Source organism: Echinops telfairi, unplaced genomic scaffold (genome assembly GCF_000313985.2).
Source record: "Echinops telfairi isolate 266 unplaced genomic scaffold, ASM31398v2 ScPeMD7_9;HRSCAF=40, whole genome shotgun sequence".
Taxonomy (NCBI): domain Eukaryota; kingdom Metazoa; phylum Chordata; class Mammalia; order Afrosoricida; family Tenrecidae; genus Echinops; species Echinops telfairi.
Genome location: NW_022103906.1, coordinates 42,999,214 through 43,022,797, shown reverse-complemented (window position 1 = coordinate 43,022,797; position 23,584 = coordinate 42,999,214). Strand labels below are relative to the sequence as shown.

Genomic DNA, 23,584 nt, shown 5'->3' with positions numbered 1-23,584 from the left:
GTGATACAAACGTGTGCATAAGCAAATGTGGTGAAGAAGGCTGATGGTGCCCGGCTATCAAAAAATATAGCGTCTGGGGTCTTAAAGGCTTGAAGATAACAAACGGCCATCTAGCTCAGAAACAACAAGGCCCACATGGAAGAAGCACACCAGCCTTCGTGATCATGAGGTGTCGAAAGGATCAGGTATCGGGCATCAAAGAACAAGAAATCAGATCATTGTGAATGAGGGGGGAGTGCAGATCGGGGACCCAAGACCTATCTGTAGGCAACTCGACATCCCTTTACAGAAGGGTTGTGTGGAGCAGACGAGTCAGTCAATGCAGTGTAGCAACAAAGAAACATACAACTTTCCTCTAGTTCTTAAATGCTCCCCCCCCCCACACACACACACACACACTATCATCATCTCAATTCTACCTTACATATCCGGCTAGATCAGAGGATGTACACTGGTACAGATAGGAATTGGAAATTCAGGGAATCCAGGACAGATGATCCCTTCAGGAGCAGTGCTGAGAGTAGCAATACTGGGAGGATGGAGGGAGGGTGGGGTGGAAGGGCGGAACTGATTGCAAGGATGTACATATGGCCTCCTTCCTGGGGGATGGACAACAGAAAAGTGGGTGAAGGAAGTGGGTAAGATATGACAAAATAATAATCATTTATAAATTATCAAGGGATCATGAGAGAGGGGGCCATGGGAGTGGCGGGGAAAAAATTAGCTGATACCAAGGGCTCAAGCAGAAAGCAAATGTTTTGAGAATAATGATGGCAACAAGTGTACAAATGTGCTTGACATAATGGATGTATGTATGGATTGGGATAAGAGTTGTACGAACCCTCAATAAAATTATTAAAAAAAAAAAAAAAAAAGGCAAGTTGCACTTAGCCCAATCAGTGCATTCTCTCCTATAGAAAAGTTGTTGAGAAGCAGCTTATCTGAAAGTTGTTTAGCAAGCCTGGGAAATTCTGATCATCTTAAGTAGTATCTCTGCAATAAAGATAAATCGAGGGATTTCTCATCCATTATAAGGTTCTCCTTACCAAGGAAACTGTAATATTTAAATCTAGTCAGTCATGATTTCTCATCTGAATAGTGCTTGCATATGCATCATGCATTTGTCCTTCTGACTTTTCCATCATATATTTCCCCGAGTACTTTCTGTTCATATAGTCTTTTATCTAGACCAGAATATCATGAAATCAATTAGGCTTTTGCATAGTAAAAGCACATTCTAACCCACTTTCCTGAGATTATTACTCTCAGATTGCTTTGCTGATTGTTGGAGATGTTCCAAAGCTATTTAGTCACACATTTCTAAATCTCATGATTTTTTCCATAAACTCTCCCCGGATCTACATTGAACTCACATTTTTAAGGTTTTGATTTAGGGATATCTTATTATTGCCTCACTGTATATAGACTACACTATAATCCTGGGAAATATGGGTGAGAGGTTGCTTGTAGGCGTTTCCAGGAAACCACAGCCATAATTTGAAAATGGTAAGATGTCACATGGAAAGACTTAATTTTAATTTGTCTAAAAAATGTTTTCTCTTGGAAATTTGGGAGGTTATGCATTGGTCTGGTAACTGCAGGGTCAGCAGTTTGAAACCCCCAGCTACTCCCAAGGGTGAAAGACGGGCTTTCTACTCCCAGGAAGAGTTGCAATCTCTGAAACTCACAGGAGAAGTTCCACCCTGCCGTATCCGGTCACTAGCTGGCATGGATTCTATGGCAGTGAGTTTGAGAAACAATCTGGATCCCACAAGTCTTGTAATGGTGGGGTCTATCTTTCCTGCTTACTCACCCGCATTTGTCCCTGGAATATGTATACTGCTCTGCAGACCTGAGTTTTGTTTTGGGTAGAAATGGACTAGTTCAGGTTATAAGCCAGGTCCTCTGGATTTGGTTATTGTAATTTAGTATTGGTTCTTAGGTTTTAGAAGGTAAGATAGGCAATTTGGAGATGACATTCTTTACCCATGTGTATTTGAAAACTATTACTTGGTCTCTACATTTTGTTGTGCTTATTTAAAAAAATATTTTCATTAGTCTTAATCTTTTAGTCTTTTCTTTTTTTCTTTTACATTTCACATAAGAAGAGAACCATATTTCAAATTTTACCTAATGCTTCAAGTTTGGAGTTTCAGTTTGCATATTATGTCTCTTTCAACTGTATGTAGTCAGTTATACCGTTTCTCCTTATGCATTAGCAAATTTTATTGTTAAATTACCTAAATTTGGATAGCAATTCTTTCAGGGAGTTACTTTACAGAGGCAGATACAATGCTTGATCCACATTATAATAGTTCATTTTTAATTTTCTCTTATTTCTTAAAGCAGCTGTTCTCAACCTGTGGGTCACGGCCCCTTTGGAGGTCAAACGACCCTTTCATTGGGGTCGCCCGATTCATAACATTAGCAAAATGACAGTAATGAAGTAGCAGTGAAAATAATTGTATGGTTGGGGGTCACCCCCACACGAGGAACGGTATTAGAGGGTCGCGGCACGCGGAAGGTTGAGAACCACTGGCTTAAGGGCAGCCTGTGCCTTCCTCATTCTAAAAGCATGTTTGATGCCACAGGTAGTAACAGTGTATGTCTTCCAGCCTAGACCTACCCTGTGACTCAAGGGGAGGGGCAGCTTAAAAAGTGTGTGGAAAAATTCCATGATATTTTCATTTCATTTTCCACAAACTTAAAATAATACCCCTATATATTTTTTTAAAATTTAATCTCTTCACTATAAGGAAAATATTTTATTTATTTAGAGTTTTTTTGTTTTGAATTTTTTTCTAATGGCTAATGATATATACTATATATCATTTTAGAATATTGATGTTATATACAAAGGAGCCTCAAAAAATTCATGGGAAAAAAGGAACATGGAATTTTCCCATTTTTTTGACAACTCCTCATAGATTATTACATTGGCAGTATTGGTCATTTGTGCTGCACTTACATTTTTATAGATAGACATTTTTCCAAGCTCAAAACCTCAAGAAGGACAGAAGAGTGAGGGGAGGAAAAATGCAGGGCTCACACTTTCACCATCTGTGGCCATCACTTACTCATTATTTCAAGAAAAGAAGATGTCTCTGGTAAGTCTTACTTTAAAGTTAGATGACATTTTTTTGTTTGTCTAAACTTGTGTTTTATTGAGTTTTCAATATCAAAAGTGTGACGAGATTAATTTCTTCTAACCTTAACAATCTCATTTTATCTTTAATTTTACATCAGAGTATCATTTTCTTTTTCTGTTAAATCTAGCATTGTCAGTTTAATAAGCAGCTTCAAATATAGCGTGATCATGATTCTGTTATGGAAGTTGTTACTGGAGTACTGACAAGCACATTTATAGCTCAGAGATACTGTGGGGCCATGTTGTCAGACTTGAAAAGTAAATAGTAGTTAACAGACAATTAGTATGTGTACTAATACGCAATCTTCACAGTACATTGTGAAGTAAGGAAAATAACAAGGAAGATGCAGAAGAGTTTGTAAATCAAACATAAATGTACATGTGTACATATTTACATATTCTTGATTATATAAAAAGCATAGCATCCTACTGGAAAGCCATCTAAGAAACTAGGAATAAGTTAAAAGAAAACTTGCTTTCTCCTCTGTATCTTCTAATACTGTTCCGTTTATTTTTAACTACTGGTGGTTCAAACCCATCAGTTGCTCTTCAGGAAGCTGATGCGTGTGCTTCCGTACAGATTGTCTGTCTCTGCTCCAAGGGTGGTTATGTGTGGGAATCTGCTCCACACAGTGGATTTGGTGGGGTTAATGCCCCTTGGAGAAAAAAATATATAGTTTCTAAAAATGGCCACACCTCATCCTTCCCATAAATCCTTAAGACTCTTGATTTTTTTCCCCCCTTGTATACAAAAGGGAGAATATATCTTATTGAAATATTGGCAGGTTGAAGCTTCTGGCTAAGTTTAATTCACTTGAATTCCATTCCCTCTGACATTACATTGATTTCAAACAGGCTAGATCGAAGCCTGTTTTTCTTATTCTCGGTCTCTATCCTCTAAGCTACATAACAAAGTTTTTCTTCTGGTTAAGGTCTAATATAGATGAATAAATAGTTTTTAGCTTATCTTTATAACCTAATAAGTATTTTAATTTTGATGGTCAAGTTCTCTGATTAAATATACAGAAAACATTTATTAAGAAAACCAATCATTCCTTTGGATTAATTTTCAAATAAAATGCCTGTAAATAGGAATTTTAAATTCAAACTTTCATGTAAATTGTAACTTCATATATGTGTTAAGTATGCCTGTATATGCACAATTTGGCCATGTGTAGATGTACAATTGAACTTCCAGTTACTAAGAAATTTGATGGTGGGTGTTTTATTTGAATAAAGCTCATTCATGTAGTCATGATATGAAGCTTCCTGTATTATATTGCATTTTTATAATGAAGGGGATAAAGAGATAAATCTTCATGTATGTCTTTTGCTGTTACTTAGTTCTATTTTGTGTGTAATGTGAGGGTGTAATTAGCTGCATCTCCCAGGAATTTGAGTTGGTCTTGCTAGTTAACCACAAATTAAACATGCCTAAGGACTAATTAATCAGGAGGAATAATACAATTAGCTTTAGGTAATTTGATGCCTCATATCAAATAACCCTGATATTATGCACACATGGTGCACCCTAGCAGAGAGGGGGGAGATATTTAATGAAAGTGTTGCTTTAAATCCCTTTTCTGGGAATGTGTCTACATTCATGAGAATACAGTCCAAATTCAAACTTTCAAAATATATTGAAAGAGAGCATCCTGAAATCACTTAGTGCCGAGTGATTAAACGCTGAATGCTTAAAGTATATTTTAGTTTTACATGTTTTAAATGTATTTGGAATTACGTTTGTTTTAAAGAGATTTGTAAATATTTAACACTGTCCTTCGGAATCGACTTATAGCAGTGAATGTTTTGTTTTGATCCTTAAAATTTAACATAATTCATTTTAAGTTCAATAGTAGAAAAAGGATGGCAAATCTTATACTTATTTTATGGAGAGCCAATTTTAAACGCTCAGTAAAAAAAATTCTCAAAAATTCATTATAAATGCACTGTTATCACTAAGCATTTAGGACATGTGCTTTTAGGAACTTATATAAACAAACACCGTATATTATTTGAAGTATGTAAAATGTTAGATTCATTACTAGGTTTTTAAGTGGATAGAATTAGAGATGAAGATTGAATTCTTAGTTAAAGCTGGGTGATTTTTGTGGGAGTTCTGTAATGTGGGTTTTGTTTTGCTTTTTAATGTGAAATTTTTAGTGAAGATTTATTTCCGTGAGAGATTTAGTACGTGGAGGTTTGGGACATTTAATCTCTGTAGTGTATAGTGTTAAAAGCTGTTCTAAGCTCACTGGTTCTTTTGCTCTTGTTTCTTTAGAAGAACATAGCTGAGAACAGGACGCTGCCTCTCACCACAGTTGGCATGCACTTATCCCAAGCGGTGAAAGCTGACTACCCACTCGATATGGAGCGAGCAGGCCTGACTCCAGAGGTTCAGAAGATTATTGCCGATGTTATCCGAAACCCTCCCGTCAACTCAGGTGATAAGCACGGCCCTCATCTGCAGTCTTAATGACTGAGTCATCAAACTCCAGATGAAGTAAACACGCAATCCATTAATACTTTGGCATGAACATCGTTAACCCTGTGTGCTACGACAAAAACCTTATTCAGTAGTCCTGTGTACAGTTTCAGAAAATCGGCCTTTCTTGTTCACTAGTATTGAGACATTGTCATTGTCTTTTACAGCCTCACATGACAATTTCCCCACCCCACCCCAAATAGTGCCCTTCCATCCCTCTTAAAGTTTTTACCTCTTCGCTTGAAAAGGACACATTCCATATTCATTCCCAATAGCATACTGACTCCAAGTTCTATCCATGCATTTTGATGATTTCTTATCTCCTTCCGTTTGGTAGCCTTTCTGATCAGCACAGTCACCATGAAGTCCTAGGAATGGACCAGATTGTGTAGGGCCCTTGCCGAGGACTTTCCTGCCTCTCGCTGTGCTGTCGAACTTAGTGGTGCTCGTGTAAATCCAGTCCCTTTGCATGCCCTGTAAAATTCTTTGTCTATTTTCAGTTTATGATCACTGGCTTATAGAAGGAAAGATGAGGTACATTAAAGTATTTCTTCCTTTCAGATGTATAAATGTGAACTGGTTGTGTTTATAACCCAGTAAACCTGAGATTTCAAGACAGGGCAGTAATCATACCTAAGTCTTACCTTCAAAGCTGCAGTGCAAATCATTTCTTTTTATTGCCTCAAATTCTTCCCCACTTGGGAATAACTATAAGGTTCTCGCTAAGAATTTGGAAATAGGGGAAACAAGATCATCTCCTGGCAGCACAATCAATACTGTGTTTAATTGATTGGAGAAAGATATACAAAGTACCTTACATAGCAGTATTATGCTCAGGCTGGAGCAAGACTTGCCTGAAAGCCTGAAGGAAGAACACAACTGTCAGTTGCAGGGGAAGCAGAGGAGAGGGAGGGAGGGAGGGACACAGATCCAATGTGGGCAGTGACCCTCTATGTTCCAGGAGTGGGGAATGGGGCTCAAGGAGACTGGGAGACTTCAATGATAGTAGGGTCCCTTTTGTAAGTTACGCCAACTCATTAACAACTAATTCTGCTTCTTTATCACCCCCTGACTTTCTGCTTAACATTGAATTTTCCATATCTGTCTATAGGGAAAATGCCTTCATGTCAATCTCAGACAGTATCCCTGTGATAGTTGTGATCTTATCATTGCAAATCAGTTAATCAGTGTTTGGGGGACTTAGTTAAATTCGGTTTCTAAATCAGTAAGGCTGTGGCAAAATAAGCAAGGTAACTTACATGTGAGTCATGTAAGAAAGCTTGCCAACTCTTCTAATGGTATCTCAATCTTACTGCAGCAGCCATTTCACTAGGAGTTAGAATTGAAGAAAGAAAACAGTAATTACTTTGTAGGATCAATTTTGGCTTTATAAACCTTCATTTCTCCAAGGCAAAGTAAAATAGGATTTTGGGAAAATCCAAGACTCAATTGCTTTCTTGATTTTCATACTCTGGAATTACTATTATTTTTGAAATAAGTTTATTTTCTCTCAGGATTTAAAAAGATATGTATCTTCCAACAAGATGTTGAGTGGCAGGCAGTATTCTCTGAAAGGGTTTGTGTTATTTTTCTTATTTCTCTTGATAGTCATGTTTGTTGTCATTTGGCCCCTCTTTTACATCATGAAAACCGACAGATGGTGTAGCTTAGTAAGAACCAAGGCTGTCAATAGAGCTATATAAAGCCATTAAATAGGTATACATAAAGGAAAGCGTAAGAGCTATATTTCATGGAAATATATAACAGAATTCAGGGAGATTATAAATAAATGTATATATTCCATCTACTAAAGATTTCTTGAGCAAATACTCTTGAATGATATAAATGGGTGTTCTAATCTCAACTCATTGTTGGCAAGGGGAGATGATAACAGAATCAGGTTATACTATTCAGCCATGTATTAGCATCATCTTCTTTATTTGTCTTAATTGTGTGTGGTAAAAAAATCGACTTGTTATTAATTTGCTGTCTAAGTCATGTAGTTCTGAAGTTAGATTTGGAAGACAAGTGGGAAATGATTACATAGACGAGAAGCTGAGGCCTAAGCTCCACTGCTGTCTCGTCCGTGCTGACTCAGCGCAACCCTATAGGACGGAATGGGGCTGCGCCAAGGGGCTGCGGCTGCTGGTCTTTACGGACGCTGACTGTGAATCAGCTGGTGTGCTCTAACCATCAGCCACGGAGCTCGTGGTGCCAAACAACAGCGAATCTACTGCCGTGAAGTTTATTCTGACGCGTAGTGTTTCCTAAACCATCAAGTTTGACAAAGCAGGCAGCAGCTTCTTTTTGGCTCTTAGAGCTGCTGGTGGATTTGAGCCAGTGACCCTATGATTGGTAGCCCCTGCTTATCCCACAGGCCAGCAGAGTGCCTTTCCTTGAGGAGAAGAGCTGAAATAGTTCTTCAGATACCATGTACGAGGTTAGGGGCTGAACAAATTTCCTTTTCACTGCTGCACCTTGAGGAACCCTGGTGACAGACACCGTGGTTATGCTCAATGCTCAATGCTAACTGAAAACTCTGTGGGCCAGAGCCACGGGCTGCTCCGAGGAAAAGGATGAGGCTGTGCTCCTACAAACAGTCATGCAAGCTTCATGGAGCAGTTCTACTTCGTCTTGTAGGGTCTCTGTGAGTTGGAATAAACTGGAAGACAGTGGCTTTGTGTAATACCTTGTTAGGGAAAGTTGTGCGGCCAACTAACTTAAAGGAAATAAGCAATTTCTGATCCTGGTGTAGGAATTGGATTGATATACCTCTAACTTGCTGAAGAAAAATAATTTATATTCCACTTAATATCTTTGTACTTAAAAGTACCCTTTATATTTGGCCTTATGTTTCAATCTTATGTTTGATAGTTTTAAATATTAAAATATTAAATCCAGGTCAAATATATAAAACACAAGAAATTCTCCTTTTAGCGATCAAGTCATTTCCGACCCATAAGGGAACACAGAACATAGCCTAACAGAACAAAGCACTGCCCAGTCCTGTGCTATCCACACAATTGTTCCAATGCTTGAGCCCCTGTGGCTAGGCTTACTGCCCTGTGCCCATCTCACTGAGAGCCTTCCTCTCCTTGGCTGCTCTTACAAACATTGCAGACTTTCAGTTAGGAGCTAAGTGACTGGCTGCGAACTGAAAGGTCAGCAAGTTGCGCCCCCCAGCCACTCCCTGTGAGAAAGACAGCAGCCTGCTTCTCGGAGGATTTGGTCTTAGAAACCAATTGGAGCAGTCCTCTTCTGTCTCTGGAGTTGGAACGGACTCCGTAGTGGGCTTTTAGGTGCAGTGAACTTTAGCTGAAAGCGTTACGTCTTTACTTTTATACACAGAGTGAGTGAGTATAGCATTGAGAAAATCTCCATCAGAGATATTAAATTGAAACTCCAAACAAGAGTCTACTTTTAAACATTTATTTCATCTTTCTGTCAATGCACTATATGGAGGTAGTTTACATAACTTGAATCAATATATTATTCTCTACACTTATTATTCTAATAACACATTGTTTAGAGTGTTTAAGATCTATATTATTCTAAATACTTCAAAAGCCAACTGGTGTAGCTTTTAGTTAGGTATTGGAAGGCTAACCACAAGGTTGGTGGTTCAGATCCACTAGCTGCTCAGCAGAAGAAGGATGATCTGATCCAATAAAGATTTCCATATATCTCCTACAGGTTGGAATCAACTTGATGGCAGTGGGCATTTTCTTCCCCCCACTGAGCCAAAATAAAGGAAGTTAAGATTGTAACAACCACATACTTCAAGTTTTATCTGTTTTGACAATATATGTATTCATAAGACATCTGTTGATGTGAGATTTTGCTTTTGGATTGTTTTCCCTTAATAAACAGTATTACATGCGGGGGTTTCAAAAAGTACTTGGAGAAAATAGAATTAAAGTTAATGAATTTTTTTCTACAAATATTTTGAAGTCCCCTTATATTTGCTATCTTACTGGAGAAAAAACATTATCGAATTTTAATGATGAGAGAACTGAAAAAATATGTATAATTCTTATTTTAAAATTTATAATTGAAATTCTACAAATTCTGAATGGAAAACTTTTCCTATATTTTATTATGATATAATCTTAATGAATGCCTAAAAATAAAAGTTAAAATTTTTTTAATGATTATTTTTATGTCATCTTATTTGCTAAGTAGGTTTTTCCTTGTGACTCGTAATATATAAAATAATTCAATTTCTTTTTTTATCCTTTGGTATTCTAGTTTACTACACCCCCCCGCCCATTTTTATGTAACTTTAAGTTTCTTTTATGGAATTGAGAGCCTATGCCTAATAGTAAATTAATCTAGATGTTTATTGAGGTACCTAGACAGTATTTTTAATCATTTCATTCTCCCAGTGTTTATGTGCATGCAACTGGAAAATTAAGAGTGGCTTCCAAGGGACCTTCCACAAAAATAGAGGTAACATGATCTCCTTTAAAACATGCAGAAGTGTAGCCAGTGTTTACCTTTTAATTCTCTAGTTCATCTTTCCAGCACTTATTTGCCTGGAAAGTTAGGGCATGATAAATTTTAAAGCTAGATGACACTCATAGATCTATAACTTTTAAGATAAAAATATAAAGAATACCTATAGAAGTATCTAAGTAAATATATGATATTCTAATGGTAGAAATTGTATTGTAATTACATTATAATAGCTTTAATGTTTATTAAATCGACAATGGTTCAATACCAAAGGCAAAGTTTAGATATCACTATTTCACAGAAAGAAGGCATCCTAATTTTAGAAGTAGCTTAATTCAAAATGGAATAAAATGCCTCGGACATTTTTTCTTCTTCATGTAATTTGTTTAGCCCATGCTACTACTATAATTCTAAGCTTTAAGGATTTTCCCCAGTGAATTGGTTTGTAAATTCAACATTTACAGTGTAGTGAAATTTTAAAAGTATAGTTTACTTATCCAATTTTAAATAGGCACAAAGAAAAGAAATCTAGTGTAACACAGTTGTAGTAGCTGCCTCCAGTACGGAACACGTGTGTGCTTTTTCTAGTGTAGTACTGTACAACATAAGTATGTGAGTCTCGTGTGTAATTTTAACTTAATACCATTAAAAGAGAAAAACATGCCATTAGTTTTAGTAATATTTTATATAGCGTAATATATCCAAAATTAGATCATTTAAACATGTAATCAATATCAAAAAAGTATTAGTAAGATATTTTACATTTATTTTATACTAAGCCTTCAACATTGGTAAACAGTTTGCATTTTAGCTTAGCTCAATTTAGATACTAAATTTTAATTTGAAATACTTGTTTTATATTTAGAATTCAAAAAATTTTCAGTTGGGAAAAATATATCGTGTGTCCAAATTCAGATATACTTTCTAAAATTTTCTGACCACTAAATGGGAGCATCCGTTTTTAAAGTTTGATGTTAAATTAGTTAAAATCAAATCAAATTAAAAGTTCGATTTTCAGTCATATTCCTTGCATTTCAACTTCTCAATCAGTACATGTGGCTAATGGACCTTGTCTGTGTTGGTTATCATAGTTCCGGAGATAATTTGTCAATATGTAACAAAATTTAAGTTGTGTCCAACCTTTGAATGCTAGTCCTACTTCTAGCAATCAAGAAATACGGGGGAAAATGTGTGCAGTATGTTATTCCTCAGGATTTTATTTCAATGTAAGATTGAAGACAAATGAAAGCACTCATGGATGAATTATGATGCATACATACAACAGTAACTATTCCTCAGCTACTGAACAATGAAGTGAGTTTGGTGGAATTCAATGACGTTAGGATGGTAGACCAACTGAGGAAGAGTTCCTAGCTCGGTGGTGCGGATGGTTGCTGTGCTCTGAACCTGACCGCAAGGTTGGAGATTCAAGTTCCTCCAGAGGTATCTAGGAAAAAGTTTCTAAAAAAACACCAGCCATTGAATAACTGATGCAGGAGTGCAGTTCTACTTTGAACCACAGGAGGTTGCAATGAGTCAGGATTGATTCAATGACAACTAGAAGTGGTGGTGAATTAATTGACCAAAGGGACAAATCAAATTTTAATCTGACTGACAGATACAAGGAGGCTCAGAAAGTTCATGGGCAAATGAAGTTAAAAGATAATAGAATTTGTCACAAATTCTTGTCCCCTCATATAATAGTGTCATTGCTATTTTTATGACATACAGTGGTAATCTTGTCTTTCTAAGACGTTGATTAACACCAGTCTTACATTTTAAAACGTTAATTCAACTTCAGTTTACAGTTTAGGGAAAGAGCACTGGTACTTAATTAGCTAGCCGACTGCCTAATTCCTTCTTGGGTGTAACCTTCTGACACTCCTTCTTCTTTTTAATTTAAACTGCCGTGTTTTAGGAAGCCCTAGAATAATGATGAGATTGGGTCTTTGGAAGAAAAGATCAATATCAACCTGAAAACTCTAATGAATTAAAGACCACCTTTTCAGGTGTCATTTAAAAATCCTTGGTATCTGATTGGTAATTTGAATGAAGTGTTAACAATGTTGGATGCCCGTTTTATGAATCACACAAAGATGAGTGGATAGGTTCTAGGCTGCTTGGTGTTTCTCCACTGCCCAGCTCTGCCCGTGAGTGTGGGGCTGGAGGAAATGCCGGCACCATAAATCGCCCCTGGCGGGACTGCCGCACTGCGGCGGGTTTTACATCCGGCGGCGTGAAGAGACTGGCAACAGTTAAATCGTGTTGTGGAGCTACAGAAAAGAAAAACTAAGTTCCTTGGTTCTGAAAATAAAACATCTTTCCCAGAAATAATGCATTTGAAATAATTCATGTCTTTTGCCATGTTATAATATCCAGTGTGTGGAGCTTTTCTCTTCGCACCTTTTTAAAGAAGTAGTTATCTTCAAGTTTTTAATTTATATTGGGGATTTGAAGCATATATTTCATTAGAAAGAGTTCTGTAAATGGTTGTAATTCTCAGAGCAACCCACAAAAGGCAGTTTGAAATGTAATTTATGCAAGTCAACAGTGAAGGGGTCACGGGACATGTTCTGCTCCATTTGTGTTCTCTTGGACCATAGGCCTTTGGAAGATGGGACAATTTCTTTCCTACAAAATATTTCACCGTGTCCAACTCTTAGGCTTTCTAAAATGTTCTGTAGATTTGTTTTAAAAGATTGTTTTTCTTCATCTTTACAGATAGGAGTAAAATTAAACTAATTAGAACATTTGTGCCTGCAAACATTGACACGCACCTTATCCACATGGCAGTTGAGACGCTGGGGAGAGATGGTGACAGCAGAAAGCTGAGCCGGCTCTGCTGCGACTGCAGTGACAAGAGATGCTTCCCCGACTCTGCAGAGAGCTGTGTACTTTCCACGAGAGCCAGGAAAGAAGAAGGCACTAACACGAAGGTGTTAATTATATGTAGAATTAAGTGTTTGGTTACTCCATTTGCATATTCTAATATAGAATACATTATTTTTAGAATTGGTACAAATTCTGATGTAAGCTTCTTTATTGGTGTGCTAGCTTTTCTTTGCTTTTAGTAAATCTGGTCTGAGAAAGGTAATTTTTTTAAAAAGATAGTAAAGGAGGAATATCCATTTATTTATTAAGTTTAGTATAGAGAACGTCCGCTGAAATTTCACATCTGTCTCATATCTACTATATATCTGGCCTGGCAATTTTTTTTTCTTTCAGAGTTGTAGATAATACTGACTAAGTATATCACACTTAGTGTGATTAATGAAAATGAAGACAAATTCTATTGTAAATATCAGCAAAATGATTTGTGTCTCAGTCTTATTCACAATGCTCTCTGGCAGTGAGACTGACCTGGTGCAACTCTCAAGGTGGATTGCCACAGGCAGGGGTCAGACATACCTCCTTCCATGCCTTTTACCTTTTTCTCACAGACAACTGTGCCTCCCGGGCCTCTCTATTCCGTGGCTGGGTTTGATCATTCCTTGCAGTAGCCACACAGAACTCAAAGACATTGCTCACACTGATGGGGTTTGTTAGGGAAATTAGCAGGTTAAAATTCAAGTGAGAAAAGCCCTGGATATATTCATTCCATCAGGAGAGTTTCTTCTCTACTGTGCCTACAGGCAAGCCTCTCTCACTTGCCCTCACCTCTTGCTCTAGCATCCACCTGGTTCTGGCAGTGTTACAAAACTTAAGGCTACTAATAAATGCCCAAAGGGCATGCCACTCCGCTATAGGGCTCAACCCGAAGGCACCCAGCTCCAACTCCCCGGGTCAGCAAAACAGTTTCCCCTTAATTGCCAAGAGGCAACCACTTCACCATTGGCCTTATTCTGTGGGCTGGGAAGTCCTCCACATTGTCCCCTGCTCCTGGGGTGTTAAAAGCTGTGTCTCCTTGGTCCAGGAGGTTCAGCGTGCAACCATCTTGGGGTCCAAAAGACCGTCTCCCCTGGCAGCTCTTCTCACTTGCTGGTAGTGAAACTTTTCCCCTTCCTGCTTCTGAGTTGGCTCAGTTCATGTTCATCAAGGACCCCAATCACAACCTTGTGACCCTCACAGCTGAATCATAAACTCCTGTCAGTATAGCCCCGCCCGCCCCCTTTCTGACTCAGACCCATCTGCAACACAAAGGTGGTGATATAGGTGGGTTGGTGGGAGTAACAAAGGCCTTGCTGAGAAATGCTCTATTGAGTAATTCACCTCATTGCACAGGGACTATTTAGGGTACAAAGGTGAATTGTTGCTCCTGGTCTTGAGCACATTGCAAATGGCTTTTTACATGAACCAAAAATAACCATGAGTTCAATGTTACTTTAAGTGTTACATTTTATTAAAGTAGCATACTTTAAAAATTACAGCTTTGTGCCTATGTGCTGTGAAATAAATAGTAATCAGAGAGTAACAATGCTTTAGAAGATGACTTTATTAAAAGATTTTATCAATTAGAAAAGTTGACCCCAATATCTTCCCTAATATTAATCTAAAATTGCATGACTTTATCATAAAACTTTATTAATACAAGTTCATTAATAATTCAGAAATTAGTTCCTACACAGTAAGTGCAGCGTGGCATTTGGTGGTTTTTAATGATTAGAGTTTTGTTAACACTTCAGGTTGAAGATGATCATAGATGTTCCACCCGCTGGACATCTTTTTCCCCAACAGCTTAAAAAAACAGCAATTTCTTCTGTACTTCAGTTACGTTTGTAGACAGCCGTGTTTTAGATAACTAAGAAGGGTTCCTCTCAGGGCTGCTAAAGGCAAGGTCAGCAGTTTGAAACCACCGCCCTGGGAGAACGATGAGACTCTCTTCTTGCATCGAGAATGATGGTCTGAAAGCCAAGGAGCAGCCCTCCACTGGCCAAACACCCTGCTGCATTTACTGTGGGGGTATGGAGCTGAGTTCTGAGCTAGGTGTAGGAATGAACTTAAATTAATTAGAATTGCTTACACTATTTTAATCATTGAGCTCGCCATAAAACGGTGTGTACTAACATCTGTGTGCATTAAATGAGTGTAACTTGGCTCCTATTCGCTGCCTTTTATTTCTGCAACCCGTACCAGGTGCCTTACAAACTCCTATTGAAAACACAAATAAATAAAGTCTCATCTTTCTCTAGTTAGCGGGGAGGGGAGGCTGTTAAATTACCGGAGTTTTGTTCCATAACTTCACATTTATTCTTTAGGAATGCTCACATCTATATATTGGCTATCTTTGCCTACCTCCATATTGATCACTTCTCATGAAATAAAATATTTTTCCTCAATTTTTCTACTTTGGTTCTTTGGTCATAATCTGTTGTGAATGTATTGTTGTTATGGTCTTCATAATTTAATCTTTGTTTTTATAATGATTTTTATTGTAATTCTAGTTCTTTTCTGGAATTTCTTCGAGTTTTAAATTTTTCTGCTTTTGACTTTATATTTTATGTGTTGTATTGTTTTTTTTAGCTCCCTTTGAGAAGTTATCGTTTTATTCTGAACCTAAGCAAAATTTTCTAGTGAGATGTATTTAGCCTTGATAGTTTTCTATTGCTCACGTTCACATAAAAGTAGTCTTTCTCTTCTGTCAAAAGGAGGCAAGATCCAGATTTGCTTTTCCAACTTTCCCACGCTCCCGTCTATTGTTTTTATGTACTATTCAGAATGTGGAGACGTGGCTTGTGAGTTATGCTTCTTTGTTATATTTATCGAGACGCCCTCCTTTGTCTCTCTTTCCTCTGCCCTGCTCACTTTTGGTATTCCACTCTTTCTCCTGAGTGGCGTTTCTTTTTCTGGATGGCAGCTTTGACTGGTTAGTAAGTTCATGGGCGCCACTTGCTATGGCATTGGGCCTAAGCTTTCCCACTTTCAGATACTGTTCTCAAAGGATCTGTCCTGCTTTCTAATGAAGACGTGTGTGCTCTTTGGGGCTTCTTAGCTCCTGTTTTGGAATATCCTGTTTTCAGATTCTGTTTGCTGCTGCTTTCTCCTGTACAGATGTGTTACCATGCAAACCTTTGACGGCCAACCCATGCTAACAGTTTGGGTTTCCTGAGGATACTTTAAATTTAGTTTCATTTTCAGTGTCTGATAAAGGTTTTCAGTTTTACCAACTAGTTGCTTGAGCTATTTTAATGCTGGAATTCAGAGACATTTGAAGCTGTGCCACCTCTGCCACCTTTTCTCAGAATCCTTTCCACTGGCGACACACTATTCTTCTTGTTTTTCCGGACTACATGAAAGAGGGGGAGTGATGTTCCCGGCCCCGCCACTGTGTTTGATCATAAATATAAAGTATACAATATTGTTTATAAACTGCTTTAAGACACTGAAAAATGTTTTATGGGCAATGTTGCTATGATCATTATTTCTGGAATTCAGGACTTTAGAGTAATAAGAATTGTAGTAAGCCTTATTCTTACTACATGATTTAACTCTTTTGTATTCCACAAAAAATGTTAAAGGTTGATGGAAAAGATCCTGGCAATTTCTCCATGAGAGACAAGAGTCAAAGAAATGAAGTAACTTCTTGGAATCCACCACCTATTGATCCAAAAAGAGAAGATTTATTCACAGAATCTCATTCACAGGTAAAATTGATTTAGTAAAGTATTTCTCATGAGAAATACTTCAGGCTTGATAACTAATGTGTTTGGGTTTATTTTAGTTATAGATGAAATTAAATCTGCATATAAAACACATTTCTCTCTTTGCTTACACACACACACACACAGAATCAGCAAGTGAGTTGATGTTGTCTATTCTCAATTTAAGAGTAATGATTTTTAATGGAACGTGGAGTATCAAAGAGATGTTAACCACCCTGTAAGCTTTATTATGATGGCTGAGGACTTTAGTCTAACATGGAAGAGGGACCGGATCATGGTTAGGTAACAAAGACTTCAAAATTGAAGTCTCTCCAGAAACATTTGTGGGACTCAAAAGACCCACTCAGTGTGAGTTAACGATGTCTCTTTTTTACTGTGAAAATTATTACAATTCTGGGCTAATACCAAAGGTCATGTTCCGTAGAAATGTTATAGAATATGGAAGATTTTAAATGATGCTCACTCACTCGCTTGCTCACTCACTGACTCACTGCCATGCTGACTCACAGTGACCTTATAAGGGCAGAGTAGAAGTGAATTTCCAAGACGAACTGTGGATGGGAGGAGAAAGCCCTGTCTCTCGCTCTATGAGAGGCTGGAAATTTTGAACTGCGGTTCTTGTGGATTGCGGCCCAATGGGTAACCACCAAGAATAAATTAGGATATGTTGATATTTTCAGGTATTCTCAGTAAACTCCCACAGCAATCCAGTAGGGTTATATAGTATTATTCCTATTATTTGTGTGATAAATGAGAGGCTTATATGCTTTGGTCACATGTTTTACATGTGACTCAATTTGGATCGAAACTTGGTTCTGTCTGGTTTCAAATGCCATGCATTAAGGAAGCCACAAGACTTTTCTTCATCTCTGCTACTGCTCAGAGGTTTTACTCTATTTTCTATCTTAACTGATTTCCTTCATTCAAGGGGTTCACACTTTTAAATGCAAGCAGTTATAGTTGTCTGTGACTGAACAGGAATTTTTTATAATAAGATTTTGGGGAAGCTTAGATATTTTGAAGCTTTTTATCTCTCTGGGACTCCTAGTGGGTTATACGTTGGGCTGCTAATGTCAAGCTCAGCAGTTTGAAACCACCAGCTGCCTCCGGGGCCAGTTCTACCTTGTCCTGTAGGGTAATGTGTCAGGATCAACTCAATGGCAGAAAGTTTAAAAAAATTTTTTATAATATCGTAACCATTTAATTATTTTTGTAAGCTCTGATTTAATATGTTTAAATTAAGATTTTTAATTTTCATATTATAATTTATTTTTATCTTTTTATTGGGAGCTCTTAAAGATATTATAACAATCCATAATTTGTGATGTAGCAACGATGAAAAATACAATTTTTCTCTAGTTACTATATGCTTCCCCCTCCCGCCCATCATGATCCCAATTCTACCTTGCAAGTCTGGCTAGCAGAGGATGTACACTGGTACAGATTGGAACTGGAAACACAGGGAATCCAGGGCGGATGATCCCTTCAGGACCAGTGGTGTGAGTGGCGATACTGGGAGGGTAGAGGGAGGTAGGTTGGAAAGAGGGAAGCAATTACAAGGATCTACATGCAACCTCCTCCCTGGGGAACAGACAGCAGAAAAGTGAGTGAAGGTAGATGTAGGACAAGGCAAGATATGGCAAAATAATAATTTATGAATTATCAAGGGTTCATGAGGGAGGGGGGAGTGGGGAGGGAGGGGACAAAATGAGGAGCTGATGCCAGGGGCTTAAGTGGAGAACAAATGTTTTGAGAGTGATGAGGGCAATGAATGTACAAATGTGCTTTACACAACTGATATATGTATGGATTATGATAAGAGTTGTATGAGCCCCTAAAAAAAGACTAAAGAAAAAAGAAAAAAAGAAAGGTTTAAATTCTCAGGAAAAAAATCCATAATTCAATTAGATCAAGCATAATTGTATAATTGCTGCCACAATCAGTTACAACACATTTTCTTTCTTCTTGAGCTCCTTGATATCAGCTCCTTTTTATCCCCTCCCTCTCCCACCCTACCCCCAGGACCCTTTTACATATGTGTGTGTGTATATCCATAACATATATACACACACACACACACACATAGGCTGTATCTAGGATCCGTTTACCTACAATTCTGTTACTCATTCCCCTGGAGTGGGGTTATCTTGACATCATTGCTATCGGCACCGCCACCCCTTCTTGTTCCCTCAGGGAATCATTACTTCCTTTACTGTTTCTATTGGCTTTCATACAATAAATAATCTTAGTTATGCAAATGAACATAGATGGGTTTAACAAGATTAATGAGGTAAAACTAAGACGATAATAGTAAAGAGAGGAAATATTAAAGAAATAGAGGATAGTTACGTGCTTCATCAGTGCTATAATGCACCCTGGATAGATCATCCCTTCCATGTGGCTCTTCTGTGAAGGACTGTCCAATTATCTTACAGGTGGGTTTGGGGTCTCCACTTTGTCCATGCTCCTTCACATCCATTTGCTTGCTTGTTTTTGAACTTCTGATACCTATTCCCATCAACACTGTATGATCACACAGGCTGATGTGCTTCTTCCATGTGGGCTTTGTTGCTTCTGAGATCGATAGCCGCTTGTTTACCTTTAAGCCTTTAAGACCCCAGATGATATATCTTTTTTTTTTTTTTTTGATGCTGCATCTTTTAATAGCTGGGCACCATCACCTTTCTTCACCACATTTGCTTATGCACCTATTTTGTCTTAAGCGATCATGTCGGGAAGGTGAGTATCATATAGTGCCATGTTATTAGAACCAACCGTTCTTGTACTGAGGTAAGATTTAAGTAGAGAACAAAAGTCCATCTGCTTCCATATTGTATTTACATATTTACATACACATATACATAGACCTATACACTTATATTTATATAATCACATATATACATATCTATATTTATACTTATCTCGATATAATTTTTACTTTCTTCTTATTTCCTCTTCTTTCCTCCTGCTCCACTGTCATGTTTACCCATTGTTCACCTTTCAGTAATCCCTCTTGGATACATTTCAGTTGACCACACATGAGCAGAATGCTATACCCACTTCACCGGCAGTTTTAGAGCCCTTGCTAGTCCCTTGTCACTTTTGTTATTGGCTCACGGCTCGCCCCCCACCCCCACCACCTCAGATGTCCTCCCCACCCAAACTGTCAGCCCTTGCTATCTCCTTAGGATTGCTTATCCTGCCTATTTTATGTAGATAGACATCAAAAGAGAAAAACAAAACAAGAACAAAACACAAAAGAAAAGAAAGACCATGTAAATAGTTCCAAATCTGTTGTCCAGTTAGTTTGTTTTTTTAATCGCTACCAAAATGCCCCTTCTATATTGCTGTACCACTTCTGATCTGTAATATTTTCAGTTCTAAGATAAACCCAATATAGTGAAACCTGTAAGAGGCCTGTTTTTCCAGGTTTCTCATTTTCTGTATCTGTCTGGGAAGGCACACATTTCCACTTTTTATGGGAAATATTTGAGTGTTCCTTCTCTGTCAGGTTTCTACCATACCCAGGGTCTGGCTTTCACAGATTTTATAGTAGTATCTTGCAGTGCACAAAGCTTTCATCTGTTCTCCTGATCTTCTCTTCCTTGTAAGGAAACGGGTCCCTGGGAATAAAATTGCTTATTTACTCAGTTTTGGTTTTCTTTAGCTTTTGCTTATATGTAAGCAGCCTTTCTTTGAATTTCTAACAGCCAACAATGCTTACCCTTTTTAAAAAATAAAGTTTTACAGAATTTTGCTAAGAAACTTTTCTATTTTTCTGTCCTCAGATATATAACAGTTGGTGAACCTTATGTACCTTATGTTGGTGAACAGTTGGTGAACCTTATGTAACTTAAGCTAACAGACACATTGTCTTTAGACGAAGGAATCATATCATATTATTCTTTGCTGTTGACTCCTGGTGACCTTATGTCACAGAGCAAGCATCGCCTGTCCCTGCTCCATTTTCATGATCGTTGCTATAAAATCCTATAATTTAGTCACAATGACTAAATTACCTCTGCTCAAGCGTAAGGTGTGCTCCTGTTAGAATGATTTCTCTGTCATACTATTAGAATCTCTGTCATATTAGAATTATTGCTCAAACGGAAATAACACAAATAGACCTGTGGAACTGTTACCTACTGATCATCTTTTTCATCGGCCGATGGTATTATATATAATGATTGTGTTTTCTTTTTAAAAACGTTGTCAGAACAGAAAAGTAGGTGAAGGGAGATGTCGGACAGGGCAAGATATGACAAAATAAGAATTTATAAATTATCAAGGGCTCATGAGGAAGGGGAGAGTGGGGAGGGAGGGGAAAAAAATGAGGACCTGATGCCGGGGACTTAAGTGGAGAGCAAATGTTTTGAGAATGATGAGGGCAGTGAATGTACAAATGCGCTTTACACAATTGACGTGTGTATGGATTGTGATAAGAGTCGTATGAGCCCCTAATAAAACGATTAAAAATAAATAAATAAAAACGTTGTCAGGATGTAAATCTAGAGTTCTGAAGCTTCATTTGGTGCATGTGTCCTTGAAATGATGTGCAGTGTGCTGTGCATATGGACATTTGTCCATTTTACTTGGAAGTGGAGCTATAGTTTCTAGCAGATGCTCAAAAGCGTCCATGAGACCGAAAACATTTTTCAGTTAGTAAAAAATTTTGAGTATCTGCTACCTTGGGCATGCCGCAAGGTGCTTGCTGATGAGCTGCTTTTCTGGTCTGTCATCCAATGAAGGTATTTGGAGTTACAGTCTTTTCACCTACCTAATATAGCACTGAACAGCCCTGTGGGTGCAGTGGTTATATGTGTGGCTACTAACATAAAGGTCGGAGGTTCAAACCCACCAGTCATTCTATGGGAAAGACGTGGTGATCTGCTTCTGTAACGATTACAACCTAGGAAACATTATGGGGCAGATCTTCCCAGCCGCATGGTGTTCCTGTACATTGGAACACCATGGCATTGGACTGTGTGTGTGTGTATTTATATTCCCAGGCAGGTACTTTCCTAAGAACATTGAATTCACTATTTTGGCCAACCCAGGCCCAAGTACATCATGAGTCATAAATCTAAATCTCTAGTATTTTTCTCTCCAAACAAATCATCTCCTCTATAGTTCTATGAGGGATCCCTGGTGATGTATTGTTACACGTTGGTCTGAATCCACAGTTCGAAGCCATCAGCCTTTTGCTCCACAGGAGAAAGACTGGGCTTTCTACACGCATAAACAGTTAACAGTCTCGGAAACTCATAGGGGGCAGTTCTATCCTGTCCTATCGGGTCACTATGAGTTGGCATCAACTCGATGGCAGTGAGTTTGGTTTTTGGCAAGTTCTTTGAATAGGAAGTAAAATGACAAATATATGATATTTTGACTTCTCATATTTTAAGCAAAAAATAAATGTTGTAAGTCTCACTATTATGCTTATTTGTAGAGTGGTGTTGGAAAGGGGTAGCCTTTTCAGAAACATGGGTTAGTTTTTGCAATTGACATACTTCCTCATTTTCTTTCCTACAGACTTCAGCTGAAAATTCAAAGAGAAAACTACCTGAATGGTTAACCAAAGGACACGAATCCTTAGCTAATACCAGCAAGAAATCAAAGACCAAAACAAAAAAGGGTCTTTTTAGTTAGGTTGGAAGTTCCCAGAGGATATATGTGCCTTGCTATGTTATGAAAGAACTATATTGTATTTCTTAAATCAGCCTTCCACTTACAGTATTTGGGTCTGCTGAAAGCCATCATAGACCAGAATGCACAATTAGGTTTCCTTTAAGAGTGCTGTGAGAAACCATGTTAGTGCCCTGCTTTCTAAATGCAATGTGCTGTGAATTGCTGTAACACACAATAGTTGTGTAGTACTTGTGTGATAGAAAATATTCCTCTTATCTAAATCCTATTTTATAAATGAAGAAAGCATGGTTATTATGTAAATTGTCTTTAGAAGAACCTCTTATATATGTATTGTTAAATGGTACTAATGGACCAGACAGGTGAAAGGCAGACCTGACATTCTGTGTTTCATGTATATAGGGAAAATATTTTAACAAAAGATAATCATTTGTACTATGAAGCCATGCACTTTGTATTTGATGCACAATTTTTATTGTTTTCAAATAATTAAAACCAGTTCCCTTAAATGGAATATATATTCAACTTTTGTTGAGTTGATCAATTGTCTTCACTTCCTTTATTTTTGAGAATGCCAGTTTTGATTTTCATCTCTTGATGTAGTATATGTGACTTCAGTATATAGAGCCCAGACTCCAGCAGAGGTGGGTATACTGAAACTTAAAAGCCGTTCCTTGTGGCTTATAAATACTCTCAAAAGCAGTGGTTCTCAACCTGTGGGTCATGGCCCCTTTGGGGGTCGAATGACCCTTTCACATGGGTCATGTAAGACCATCAGAAAACACATATTTCCGATGGTCTTAGGAACCAAGACACTGCTCCTCTATCTGCTCACGTGCAGATACGCCCACATACGAGTACCCGGCATGATGACATTGCACCAACCCCATGACAGACACCCTGTACAAATACAGGTGTATGTGACAGAGTTGGTGCCATAAATGTACTTATGCGGACCAGTAACACGTGTAGAGAGCAGCTACTGTGTAGAAAGCAGCTGCTGTGTTGGAAACAGCTACTCTGTTAAAAGCAGCTACTGTGTTGAAAGCAGCAGTATTGGAGGTAAAATGATACTTCATGAATTATAATTACTGGGTAAATGTAAAATCATCAACTACTGCAAAATATATATATCTGTACCATGGGAACTTAATCTGGATGCTGGTCAGTCTTTTTGTATTCAGCCGGGGTTGATGTGAATACTGCCCCCTTTTGGTAGTAACAGGTTTGTTAAAAAAACAACAAAAAACA

General features: G+C 37.9%; 1 protein-coding gene across 3 annotated transcripts in view; it reads left to right on the top strand.

Annotated features, from left to right (window-relative positions):
* Nucleotides 1-22,853, top strand: part of WRN (WRN RecQ like helicase) — a 164,628-nt gene extending 141,775 nt beyond the window's left edge. The window contains exons 31-35 of one of the 3 annotated variants that reach the window (XM_045286810.1): nt 2,979-3,107; nt 5,430-5,592; nt 12,882-13,024; nt 16,544-16,669; nt 22,220-22,853. In XM_045286810.1, coding sequence (XP_045142745.1) covers nt 2,979-3,107; nt 5,430-5,592; nt 12,882-13,024; nt 16,544-16,669; nt 22,220-22,336 — 678 coding nt within the window. In that variant the 3' untranslated portion in view covers nt 22,337-22,853. Of the gene's footprint in view, nt 1-2,978; nt 3,108-5,429; nt 5,593-12,809; nt 13,025-16,543; nt 16,670-22,219 lie in introns of those variants that run through there. The other 2 variants (XM_045286808.1, XM_045286811.1) reach the window with 2 other exon arrangements.
* Nucleotides 22,854-23,584: the final 731 nt, after the last annotated feature.